We start from the raw sequence: 13,645 nt of genomic DNA on the forward strand, positions 1-13,645 counted from the left end.
AGTGGTCGATTAAAGGAAGATAGTCAACATCAGGCTTTTGAACAATGTGCTTGTTTCTATTGAAATTCTAATCCTAAAACCTCAGTGTTCACCGAAAAAAAAATTTGAACACCACTGTATGCTTGTCATCTTGGACAGTGGACCTAGGCTGTCCGCGTTCACTTTATCTTGGTATCAAATCTTGGTCTAGTTGCAAAGCAGCTTTTGGAGATTTTAAAGCAATTTTCTGAATTAACTACTAAATGAAGCATTTGAGGTGTCTTCTCAGTACGTTGTTTTAACATCAGCAAAGCTGTGCATTTCTCATGCATAACATTTCTTCACTAACTTTATTCCTCAGTGTCTTCCTAGTGCAAGTGACAGTGGTAATACCATCCTGCATTGCTCTTCCTGCAGGTAAACAAGGCAGACTTCAGAGAGAGCGTTCTTGTGCTTGAATCGCCTCTTCTCAGACGTGACTGATATTTTGTGAGGCTTCTGATCTAATTGAGACAGGGATTAGAAACTAAGCTTTTTCAGCCTGAGAAGAGAAGGATTGGGAGACCTTATAGTTGTTGCCCAGTGCACAAGGAAGTTACTGAGCGGACAGAGCCAGGTGCATTACTGGGGTGTGTGCCAGGAGAAAAATAAGTCAAACTGAGGCGCAGCAAGTTCTGTCTTGATATAAGGGGGATTTTTTAACTCTGAAGAAGATGAAGCACTGGGGTGGGGCCCTGAGAAGATGGGAATGTTCATCCTTGGAGTTTTTCAGGCCTGGCTGGACAAAGTCGTAAGCAACCTGGTCAAAATTCAGTGCTGACCCTGGTTTGAGTAGGAGATTGTCTTAGAGACCTCCTGAGGTCCCTAGCACCCTGAATGATTTTTCAGTCTATAGTCTTTACTTGCAAATACTCTACATGTCTGAATTGGAGAGGTAGCTGTAGCTGCATCATAGTGATTCCAAAATGTATTTGACACTAACTCTGCTCCATCAGTTTTTACTGTTCAGCATATTTTTGTTTTGGGGTTTCTGGGGCTTGGTGTCTGAGACTGCAAGCAGGTTGAATTGTGGAAGAACACTTAACTTTCATATTTGCCATTGATGTGGTCATCACATGTAATCCCATGCTTCCTTTTTCAGTTGACATCAAAACATCAGGTCTCCTGATACTGATCTGTGTGCTGCTACTGGTTATTGCCTATGAGTGAAGCAAATTAGGGACTTCCCTTCTGCCAATCCTCTAGGATAACATGAGTTGTATTTTTGTTGCCATTTAGGGATTGTAGGAGTAGCGTATGGTCTTGGCTTTGTGTTTTCTTTTTAAATAAAATAGAAACATCCTTTTGAATGGAAATGTCTTGCCTCAGCGTAGTGTTCAGGCCAAACAAAATACCATGTTTCAAAAGCTCACACAGGTTCATTCTTGTGACAGTAGTGCCCGGGGGATGGTTTCTGTCTTAACTAGTATTTTGTTAAAATCCCCTTCGACTTACCTATCATTTGTTGACAAGTTTTAGCTGATGAGTCATGTCACTGTCAAAACCAGACTTCCTTCAGGATAAACTTTAGGGCTATTTCTGTCTTAGGCTTCTCTCTTTGCCTACTAATGTGACCTTAACTAATCAGTATTAAATTAATTTCTGCAGCCAAGACTGCTTTAAAGTACCTACTCTTGAGCAGGTGGCAACCAAACTCTCTCCAGGAACATTCAGAAATGTACCTGAATAGTCCTTTCTGGAAGAAGCTCCCTTTTTGTTTCTTGCCTACCAAACAGTCAGCATGGAGGAGCCAAACATCTAGTTCCATAACTGTTTTCCAGCAAGTCTCATACATAATTTGGTCAGAATGAAGATGTGGGATTTTGGCAGGAATATGTACTTCAAGCATCTATCTGCTTATGTCTTGCCTGTGAAAGGCGTTGGTGTTCCATCTCTGCATGATTTATATTTTTGATTACCAGCTGCTTTTGCACGTGAGACATCCCTGTCTTGAATTTTCCAAAGGCAGAAATCTGCTTATCATATGCTGTTTGGAACACATCTTTGCATAGGATACTCACTTGTATGTGGCAGATTGGTTTTGTTCCATCTAAAGAACAGGGCTAGCAATAATTTCATGGTAGTTTATTTTGTTCTGAGCAACTTGTGTTAGGAAGCATTAGTACATTGCAGAAATTTACTGAAAAAGCCTGCGAAGCAATGTCTACAGTGCAGGAAATGGGCTGAACCCCAAAACCTGCTTACTTGGACTGTTGTGCACTGAAATAGAGGACACTCATGGGGGTTGTTTCTGCTTTCGCTGTTCCCAGCTCAGTGAGTGGGGAGTGCAGTGCTGGCTTCTGGGTTCTTGCCCTCTGCTTTTCAAAGATCTTGTCTTCTCCATTTTGCCGTTCTCTAACCTTTCCTTATTGATCTTTTTATGCATTAAGTCCACATGTAGAAACAGTAGTGTTCCATCCAGTGTACTGCTGCTGAGTTTGTGCACAGCTTTTTTCCTTTCAGGCTCACAGAGGGGGTTGCCAAGGATTATTTAGCCTGTTTCCATGGGAAGACCAGATCCCGTTAATTTTTTTTCTGCAGCTAGCAGTCTCTTGCGCAAGTATTTGGTTAGTGACTGAGCTACGGCAACTATTTGTGGGATTTGCAATTTAAGCGTGCTTCAATGTACTGCTAATCCAAACACAGATAATCTAGAACGAAACAATCTGGAAGAGATGGGTCTTATTCAGTATGTAAAAATAAATTGTACTTACCTATTGCTTTTGATACTCATTCTTAAATTTCATCAATAAAAATTATCTGTTGGTGTTTGCTTGTCAGTAATACAGGTATCTGGAGAAGGTGAATCCTAAAATACATATTCTAAACTTTGTTAGACATCAGTGTTCATGAACCACCTATCAATTGTCTTCCAGATACCTGGCTTACCGCAACTTCATGATTGACACCTATCGCTTAAACCCTCAAGAGTACTTGACCAGCACTGCCTGCAGAAGGAATCTGACTGGAGATGTGTGTGCTGTCATGAGGTAAAAGCCATGGATCTTTCAGCCACTGCCTTCTCTTTAACAAAAAAAAAGAAGAGCTGCATTAGAAATGGAAATGCTCTGTCAGACTATTTTATACTATTTATTTATAATATTCTGTCTGCTGAATCATGTCTACAGAGTTTGGATCTTATCTTGTGATTACTTAGGTTCTGCTGTTTAGTAAGTACGTGGAGTTTTTTTCAGAAATTCCAGTTTTGCAAGTCAGTTTTGTCAGTTTTATGTTTCACCAGCCTTAAGCTGTGAGGTGCAGCGGAGCCCTGGAAATTTGGAACTTGCTAAATGTCAATTCAGTGAAGAACAGCTCCAGATAGACGAGGGAAGAAAGCCAATGGTTGTGCAACCCTCACAATCCATACATTGTCTGCAAATGGTTCCGTGCATGCAGCCCTAGCTTTGCTTTGCCTTTGTCCTTAATTAATTTCCTGTTAGCCATAACAAAAAATGTCATGTTTTGTTTTATGCAACATGCTGAAGTGCAGTCAAGTCTGCATAAAGCTCGTACTGTGTCATTTGTATTGCTATTTGTGATTAGTGAAGGACTATAGAAGATTCGGGATCCGTGTTTGAGCCGGAAACAGAAACTTCTTCCTTTGCTGTCGCCTTTCTGCAGTGTCAAGCATTAGCAAGGCTTTAGTTGTTCAGATTTTAATTTGTCACGTTCTTTCATAGAGTACATGCTTTTCTGGAGCAGTGGGGTCTCATTAACTACCAAGTGGATCCAGAAAGCCGTCCCATGGCAATGGGCCCTCCCCCTACTCCGCATTTCAATGTGCTGGCTGATACGCCCTCGGGACTCATGCCTCTCCATATCCGCACTCCGCAGGTGAGCCCCGCAGGTCACACTAACGTGTGTTTGCTGTAGCTCTAGCCAGTGTCATTTAACATGTCAGCAGAACAGCTTGTGCGCGATTTGATTTGTAGGTGCCCCATCCCTGGGAACACCCCAGGTCAGGTTGGACGGGGCTCTGAGCAACCTGCTCTGGCTGAAGATGTCCCTGCTCATGGCAGGGTTAGACTAGATGGTCCTTACAGGTCCCTTCCAACCCAAGATTCTATGATTCTTTCATGATTCTATGATGAAATGTTCTTTTTTTTGTCCATGTGGGTTGAGTTTCAGGTAGTCAGAATTTCCAAAACAAATCTGCTAGCATTGTGAGCAAGTGATGCTATGTAAAGTCATCTCTGTAGACTCATGTTCAACTTAGTTGTTCAGTCTGTGTTCTGCTTAACATTGGTTTGAAAACTTTCAATACCTTTCAGTTCCTGCCCCTCTCACCTTTCTCTTGTAATGTTTGTTCACAGATTCCAGCTGCTCAGCAGATGTTGAGTTTTCCTGAGAAAAACAAAGAGAAGCCTACTGATCTGCAGAACTTTGGACTTCGCACAGACATTTACTCAAAAAAGACTTTAGCAAAGGCAAGCATATTGGGATTTTCTTTCCCTTGTGCCTTCTGTTAAGGTTCCTTCCTCAAGTGTCCTTCACAAATTGACAGTGAAACAACTTGTGCTACTCTTACATTCCTGTTTTAGATTTCTTCCATCGCAGCATAGGATGCTAAGATACGCGGTTGTGTAGGATATCCGATTTTATAGAGATAAAGACACATACCTATCCCAAGCTAGTCCATACTGCCAGTCTCCAGACACTGAACTCTTGTTATGTTATTGTATATTTTATCTGAATGGTTCAGAATCAACAAACTGTCCAATAATTCAATATAGAAACTGCAGTCTTTCAACAGAGTCTTTATTCTGTTTTCCAAGTGCGAGCAGGGTTTTCCAGACTGAGAGAACTAGTAAGTTGCTTGATTACAAAAGGTGTCACAAAACCATTGCAGGGAATGTTTTAGCACCATCATTGCAATGTGTTGTATTGGCTGGTTCAGGTTCTGAGATACTGTTGCAGTGGTGTCAGTAATTCCGTAGCCTTTAACTCCTCCTGAGGCCTGATACCTGTGTGTGTACCTGACAGTGCTTGGAGCTATTGCAGGGGTGCTTGGGCTGACATCAGGCTAATTCTGTCTTAATTGGTTTCTGTAAGTACAGTGTTCATTGTCCGAAGAGATCATGAGGTAATTGTTTAAAAAAACAACAACAAAACCAGAACACAAGAAATCGGTGTTTATTTATAAAGCCTGATTCCGTATCACGTTTCATGGAGTGACTTTTTCACTTAATGTGGGGGGGTATAAATATTCACCAAATTAATCTATCTCTTACTGGTTCTAGACTCTGGTTCTGTTTACAAGCATCTATGCCAATGAACTTGAGCAGATCTGTTTGCAGAAATTTATTACCGTTTTTGCTTTATGTGTGACAGTTGCTTTTTTGGCTGTTCATATCAGCCTGTTTGAAAACTGATCAGCTGCTGGATGACTCACTTTGATTAATGTTCTCTGTGCCATAATGATCTGTTTGAAATGCATCTTGAGACAGGATAGATTTCCTTATCTTAAAGACCCTTTTGGTGTGCTCTTGCACAGAGACATCCCATCTAGACAAGGTTCCTTCATAAGTAGGTGCCAAGCAGCTTTTGTCTTTATTTGACATGTGATGGATTAGGGAGCCTAATCACCGAAGGGGAGGTTTTCACCAAAAGTTTTGTAACTTTAAGGATAAATTTCAGGAGTTAACCATGAGGTATAGATTTGGGAGCAGCAACCTTTGGAGCAAGAGATTGCTAAATATGCAGATTATCTTGCTGTAATTACTTAGTCTTTTCAGATGGCTTATCTCATTTGTAAAGATTTTTCATTTTTTAAACTGAGTCACTGCTTTTAGGTGAACTTTTTTTTGGACTAGCATGCACCTTGCACAGTCCAGTCTGTCTGCCTTGGAAGCAGAGGTTTGATGGGGGATAAAGTTATGTTGACATAAACCCTGTTCTGTTGAGAAAGGTGCCCTTTAAGCTGAGAGAATCCCAGGTGTGCCTGAATTGAGTAACACCATCTCCTCAACAGAGAGCAGCCTCCTCCGGCTGTACGGCAGCTGGTGAGGGCGTTAGATATTCCGTTGTGTCCGTTGGCTGCTGCTGTCCTTTGGTGTGAACTGTAGAATGCTTTGTGCAGACTGCTCTATTCTTGGCTTAATTTTACTGGCTGAAGTCAAGCTGACCAGAATTCCATCAGTACTCCTAAGGATTTTTATTATTTAGGAAAATCCGCTTTCCTGTTTGCTGTATGTGCAAAGATAGCTGGGAGCCTGGAGAAAAGGGTGCCAAACCACCTTGCTTTGGCTTGGCATAAAAGAGGAGTTGCAGGCTCTCCTAGACATGTTGGGAAGGTGGGATCTGTAGCTCCAAGCCTCCACAGAGACTGCAGGAATGTACTCCCCTGCATGCCTTTGCTTAGTAAGTAAATCGTGTGAACTGACCCTCTGTACGAGGTAACCAGGGGCTGGTTAGCTGTAGTAGGAAGGCTGTGAAAGGTACATGTTTGAGTGGATTCTTTTCCTTTCCTTCTTAATGTTTTCTTCTGAAACGTTCTGTGCAAAAAAGACCTGTATTTCACTTTTTCCCCCCACCCCGTCTGTTGTAGAGTAAAGGTGCCAGTGCTGGAAGAGAATGGACAGAACAAGAGACATTGCTGCTATTAGAAGTAAGTACATGAGGGCAAAACCAAAGGCTGGGAAACCAAAACGTGCAGGATATTACATGCTCTAAAAACCTACATGTAGGTTAATTTTTTTTCAAGTGGAGTTAGATGACAACTGCATGCTTTTACAGAAACTGGAATAGCAAAGCAGAGTTTGTAGTGGGAAGCAACCTCTTGGGACTTGACTTGTAGCTGGAGGGGGGGGTGAGTATCTGTGTATACGAGGCTGCTGTTTTGTTATGGTTATTGCTTTTAAACTGGTAAAAGGTTACAGCTCTCCCTCTAAACCATATCTCTTATTTGACCATCGTGGCAGTAATGTCTGTATAGTAGAGGGGCTTCATATACTTTAAGGTTCAGTTCTATCTGACTTGTATCTGCAAACCAGAAATAAAATGTTTAAGAATGTTTGCATAAACTCAAGAACAGATCTTGCAGTGCAGAGAGGTCTTCTCATTAAACACCAGTTACTGACAGTATGAAATAAAAGTCCTTCAAATACTGGTTTACCTGCCACTAAGATAAATACTGATAATCTTTACAGGTTCCTGGCTATGCCATAGCACATAAGGGAAACGGAAAATTTTTGAAGGTTAAGTTGTTAAGAAACAATTGAGGCTGTTTCCTGGCTCCTGCCACTAAGAAGGGAAGCTCTTTATTTGGCACCTCTTTAATCCCATACGTACACTCATTCCTTTTGCCCCATAGCTGCACTTGACATATTCTTTAAGCTTTTTCCAGAAGTCTACAAGAAATGTATGAGGTGACTCAAATCACATTGTTACTGTAAAAATGAGGTCAAAGAACTGTTAGCACACTAGAATTCGGTCTTTGTCCCCAGATTGCTTAATTTGATGCTCTTGAACCACATGGTAATTGTCAGGTCTCTTGGAATTCCAGTCTAGGGTGAAAACCATCATGTGAGGTGCACTGCAGAAGTATGTTCTGGTCTTTCACGCTGACATCAGGGCAGCATTGTTTTTCATAGTGCTTTGTAAGAAGAAGAATCTCGGTGGCCTGAAATAATTTATGTGCTGCCACTTCCTATAAAGAAATTACCATCTACCTAGCTTTCTTTTACAGGGACATTTTCTTAACGTAGCACAGTTGGGAGGTTGATTCATCCCCCCTCCACCTTTTATGTAATTCAGGCTTCTGGTATAAGAATTCCAGTTTTGGGGGTTTTTGGGTTTGTGTGTTTTTACTTGCAGAGAGAGCTTAAAGCAGGCTGCAATTGCGTGATTGTTCTGGCTTTTTTGTCTTTACATGTGTCAGTAAACCCATTGAAAAGTTAATTTCATAAGGAGAAGCATGGACAATGGATCTTGACAGTGCTTGATGGTGCTGAACAATACTCAGCTTCTGTGTGTGGCTTCTTTTCTCTGAGCTAGCCAAAGTGCCTCATCAGCAGCATGCTTTGATTCAGCCTTCACTGATATGGAAGTGTGTTCATCAAGTAGCTAAAATAGACGTTATTTTTTTAATGTTAGGTTGGTACATACTGTTTAGCTGATACTTTTCTGTTGGCATGTGGAAAAATTTTGCTTGTAGGGTGAAAAGAGCAAAGATGTCTTTCATATTGTATGAACAAACAAGACGAATATCTTGATACGCTAGCTTCTTTGCTTACTAGTATTAATATTTAAAATTCATTCTTTCATATGTTTGTAGCTTATGGTCTTACATAGCAAGTAGTAGCCTAATGAAATAATCCAGATGACACATTCTTCTCTGTTTTAAAAAAGACAAACAAAAAAACCCCTAAGTCTTGAGATTACAATTTTATTTAATGTGAGTTTAAATTAATAATGTATTTCTTCTTTGTGGATTTAACCTATGAATAAATCAGTGAAGAGTATATCAGTTCAAGCATAAATAATTTGGCTGTAACAAGCCAGCTCAGTCCAATTAAATCCTCGGGGTAGCTTTGGGCAAATATATATGCAGTGAAGTTCCAAAGAATAATCTTATCTAAAATAATTATTGTCCTTAAGCCTGTTGACTGAACGAATTGGGGGGAGGAAATACTGTTTCCCTCCCAGAATCATCTTCTCCTCCGCAGTGCTTCTCCGTATCTCCACGGAGATTCTTGCATCAAGTGCATTCTCGGCTTTTTATAGTAAGGACAATTATTGTGAGAGCTAGTGTGTCTAGCAGGAAAATAACAAGCAATGAAGGAGAATGAGCAAAAAAACCCTGTGTGCCATGAAAAGCAGAGCTGATCTAATATGCTAGTGTGATTAAAAATGGATAGACAGTGACACATGACTCGCAGCACAGAGATGAAATTAGGAAAAGTGAAATGAAGGTTGAATGTTGAATAAATATTTCCCCCCGAGTGTGACCTAGTGAACTAAGCAGTTTCTCATTTCTTTAAACACTTGGGCAAGATCAGACAGAGGTCAGGAGAACAGTTTGTAAGCAGTTAGGGAGCAGGGAACCAGTGGCCTTCTGAAGATACGTTGGGGGTTTTTCCCTCCTCCTCGCGCAGCTGAAGCAGTGAGACCTCGCTGTGAGAGAGACAAGCTTAAAATTTCAGCCAGCTAAAGCTTAAATGGCTTTCAGATCACGGGCAAAAAAGCTCCGCCTGCTGCAGGCAACTTGATCTCTTTTTTTCTCTGATTTTTCAGAGATCTTTAACACCCTTGGCTTTAACTCATCTGTCCTTTTAGTTAGTCTGCTTCCACATCTTTGAAAAGATGCTGAGTTTGCATTTTTCCCCAGCTGACCTTAAACACCCATGACATGCCCAAGGGTCCTGTTCAGGTAGATTACTTTGTCTTTAAATTATTGTTGTAGCTTATGTTTTAGCTGCAAAACCACTAAAATGCTTTTCCTCCAGACTGGTGAAGTCAGAACTGCTGTGAAGAAACAGTATGTTTGGAAACTCCTGGATTTTTTTTTTTTATATTTATTGTTGATAAAGACTGGTTTATGTCTAGTCCTTCAGGCGAATGTCTTCTGAATGCACAACCATCATATATATAGTAACCAGAAATATCTCTTATATATATATAGTAACTGGAAATGTCCCTTTCCACGTTGGGGAACTCAACACATGAGGCTACTGGCTCAGTTTCTGACTTCTATGTGTCACTAGTAACTGCTGAACCCCTCCGCATGTTAACTTTGTGTACTTGTGTGTACTACTCAGACCTGTTGGATATGTCCTCATCATGATGTCTGCAGATACAGTCCAGCTCTCAATTCTGCCTTTATGCTGTGAAGGGTTGTGCGTGTGGAAAGTGAAGTCGGTCTTGTGTGTTACCCTGAAGGCTGAGATTTCTGGTAATTCTCAGCCTTGTGGGAAAGATTTCAACTATGGAAAAGCCATTAACTTAATTTGTTCTTGACATTGACACTTAAATGGGCATATTGCTTATTTTGGAAACTCTGTTGTCATGAGTAGTTAGGGAGGAGGATGATGTGTTTGCCTTCTGAAACACATTGCACCTGCAAAATAGCTGCCTTGAAGTCCAAGGCAGCCCGCCTGATGGCTGCAAGTCGGTAAGGACATGTCATCGGGGTCCTCCGAGCAGCCTGATGATACCCACTTCAAACTCTGCGCGTCCCCTTCCCACGGTTACTGCTAGAAAGCCTGCTCGCTTGCTGTGGAAGCAGTGCAGAGCTAGTTACCTTTAGTTTTGTTGTAGAGTAAGTACAGTGTAAGTAAAAAGCGGCTTGACTTTTTGGGCAAATATATTAAACTTAAAAATGAAAATGGGATCTGCAACTCCAACAGGAAAGTGTTTACCACCCTTGCTTAGGCCTCTGGTATTAAATATTTTCAGACTTCTGTTACGCTTGTGAGTTGCAGATCCCATTTTCATTTTTAAGTTTTACATTTTGTCTAGCTCTCAAGTGGTTTTTTATTTTTTTCTAGGTGACTGGACAATGAATCATTTCAGTAATATGAAAGTTAACAATTCAGGATACTTCAACACTTATTTTATGCTATCCAAATGCTTAAATAAAACAGTTTTCAGGAAAAAAACCACACTTGTTAAGGGATTATTCTATTAGGCTGCCACTCGGGGGTTTACAGTACTAATTTATTAGTTTTTAAAAAACTAGTGCAGGGACTTCAGTAGCTCATTGTTATGAAATTGTGTTTTATTTTTCTTAAGTAACTTTAAAAGCCACTGAAATTCTGAATTACAAAATCTTTGATTTAATCTGGAAGTTCTTATTTTATCAAGTGGCTTATCTATATAATGATTTGTTAACCAGAATGCATAAAAAAAATCAGACTCATTAACAGTTGCTAGAGAACGGATCTCTTCTGCCTTCATGATGTAGAATATTTTCCTCTTTTTTTTTTTTTTCCCCTGGTATAGTGCTTTGATGCTCTTTCATTTTCGTCACATCTGTTGGATGTAAAAACTGGGCTTCACCATCATAGCTAGTGTGAAATAAAGACTGTTCCTGCCCCAAAGAGCTTAGTGTGTTTAAGACATAAATGAGAGAACACCGGAGTGTCCTCAGGGTGGGTAGTTATGGGAATTAAAAGAATTGGTGAGACTTGGTAGGGTAAGCAGACTTACTTCTCTGTAAAGCTTTTAATGTGAAAGCAAAATGGGGAAACAGTAACTATGCAAATATGATGAGTAAATCCAAAATCTTCTGACAATTCTTTTGATAAAGTAACAGCATAAAACTCATGTGATGATCCCTGCAGCTTAAATTTAACTAATGTCCCAGTGAGATGTTCATATTTCTTCTGCAGAATAATTTTACTACCAGGAAAAACCACAATTTTAAATAGCTGCCTGATCCAGATTTATTGTTCTGTTACCAAAATAACTAGTATTGAAAAATCTTTTTGTATAAAGTAGGGTTTTTTCCCCCCTGAGTAGTCAATGCATAGACAATTTTTGTCTTTTGCAGGCTCTGGAGATGTACAAAGATGACTGGAACAAGGTCTCAGAGCACGTTGGGAGCCGTACCCAAGATGAGTGCATTCTCCATTTCCTGAGACTCCCGATCGAAGACCCCTATTTGGAGAACTCTGATGCATCTCTGGGCCCGCTGGCATACCAGCCTGTACCTTTCAGCCAGTCTGGCAATCCGGTGATGAGTACTGTTGCTTTTCTGGCATCGGTGGTGGATCCCCGGGTGGCATCAGCCGCAGCAAAGGCTGCCTTAGGTATGAGTTTGCCCCAGCAAATTTTTTCGCCTTGTCTCCATAACTTTGCTCTCTTAGTCAATTTTAAGAGCAGACTATTTCTAGAGTTTCTTAAGGATGAGTAGAAAGTTGTAAAAAGAAATGTGCATGTATGCGGAAAATGGGTCTACTGGTAACAGTTTTGTGTTCTGTTACTGACACTGACAATTTACAGGCCAGTTAGAACAGCTCTTAAAGGCCACTGAATGTCTAAAGGTGGCTTGCGTTGCCCATTGGTGCTCGTTGACTACAGGTAGTGTTTGCAAGCACCACCTAGTAGTTGGTGTTACTGTGACCACTGTCACTAGTTTAGCTACGGGTAGATGCACAATGCTAAACTTCCAGTTCTCCTGTTCTACTTGTGTGAAATCACTTTATTTCACACAGTTACATGAGTCCTTTAAGAAACGTGATGAAATGGTTCCTTTCACTTTTTTCCTTATTTTTCCACATAAAAGACAATTTTATATAATTGTCTTTCCTACCATATTTCAGAGAGAAAATTAACTACCTGATGTGAAAAGAAGGAACTTGCATATTTGAGAATTCCCTTTGTCACGAGGTTTACCTGCACATTGATGGAAGAAAATCGTAACTTTTAATTTGCCATAAAACCCTCATAATGTAACGTTTTCTGTGTCATTTCTAACAGAGGAATTTTCTCGAGTCAGAGAGGAGGTACCACTGGAGCTTGTTGAGGCTCATGTAAAGAAAGTACAGGAAGCAGCAAGAGCCTCTGGGAAGGTCGATCCAACATATGGACTAGAGAGCAGCTGCATTGCTGGGACGGGTCCAGATGAACCAGAGAAAATCGGTAGGCTGTCCATCAAAATGCAGAAATTTCTGCAGATGAGGTTCCTTAAGCATTTTCTTCTGACTCATAATAAACCATAAGTTCGCCTCCAATATGAGATGGGAATCGTGGGTAAGGAGAGTGTCCCCGGTCATTCCACTTCTACTTGTTGCAGGATTGTTAACTCTTGATGCTGAATTAATGAACTTAGGACCACCTGTAGTTTTAGCCATTTGTTTTCTTACTCTGACTGAATAGAAATGCTGCTGTTTCTTGGGATGCATAGAGTTGAGTGAGTAAAAATACCAGAGCAGGACATTTCATGTCAATGCTGTGGGTATTAAGAGTAGTTAGAGGATGCTGCCTTTCTAGCATTATAGTTATTATAAAGCAAACTGGGAGTTATTGGCTCTTTGTGCTGCAGCTGAATCTATAAAGTTATAGCACACCTTTTGGTAACCAGTTTTAATGTAAGTCGTGTACTCTGAGTACATTGCTGACAGTGGTGGTAGCAGAAGAGGAACTTTTTATTAAATGATGGACAGGTACACAATAATGCCGCAGTTCTTGGCTCTGGTGGTTGTACGTTACACTGCCATACTAACAAGCTCTCCTTTTAGAGCTCGGTGCCAGTTCAGCTGCTCTCTGTAGTATTCAGCAGGTACTCTGAGATAGTCTGTTATCTGAAACTTTGACAGGTGCAGATTTTTTATTCATTACTATGGAGAGTAAAAGCTTATCTTGTAACTCCCTATAAAGTGAAACCACTTTGCATAACCCTTTCTGTTTAACTCTTTATTTTGGTTTTCCCACCTCGGTAAAATGGAGACACACAGTTTGCTACATACCTACTGACTTTCTCAAAGGCTTTCACCTCTTTAGTTTGGTACAGGTCTACCAACTTGTCTGTAGATCTTTATTTTTCGCTCTAGCATTGTTGGCTGCTGCTTTGTTCAGCTTATCGCAAATCATTTTAGTGAGTTTAGTGACTAGATATTTAAAGGTATGTATAGCTTTGGGTAAAGCTGAACTGAAAGTAATCTGGATTGACTGGAAGGTTTGATTT

At 40.5% G+C, this 13,645-nt stretch overlaps 1 protein-coding gene across 1 annotated transcript in view; it reads left to right on the forward strand.

The window, feature by feature from the left end:
* SMARCC1 (SWI/SNF related, matrix associated, actin dependent regulator of chromatin, subfamily c, member 1) overlaps nt 1–13,645 on the forward strand; it is a gene marked incomplete at both ends in the record, with an annotated part of 45,792 nt that overhangs the window by 15,146 nt on the left and 17,001 nt on the right. The window contains 6 exons of the mRNA XM_010283660.1: nt 2,895–3,008; nt 3,699–3,852; nt 4,332–4,445; nt 6,566–6,625; nt 11,510–11,768; nt 12,439–12,600. Of these exons, the coding sequence (XP_010281962.1) occupies nt 2,895–3,008; nt 3,699–3,852; nt 4,332–4,445; nt 6,566–6,625; nt 11,510–11,768; nt 12,439–12,600 (863 nt within the window). The remainder of the gene's footprint in view (nt 1–2,894; nt 3,009–3,698; nt 3,853–4,331; nt 4,446–6,565; nt 6,626–11,509; nt 11,769–12,438; nt 12,601–13,645) is intronic.

This window comes from Phaethon lepturus, unplaced genomic scaffold (genome assembly GCF_000687285.1).
Source record: "Phaethon lepturus isolate BGI_N335 unplaced genomic scaffold, ASM68728v1 scaffold11263, whole genome shotgun sequence".
Taxonomy (NCBI): Eukaryota; Metazoa; Chordata; class Aves; order Phaethontiformes; family Phaethontidae; genus Phaethon; species Phaethon lepturus.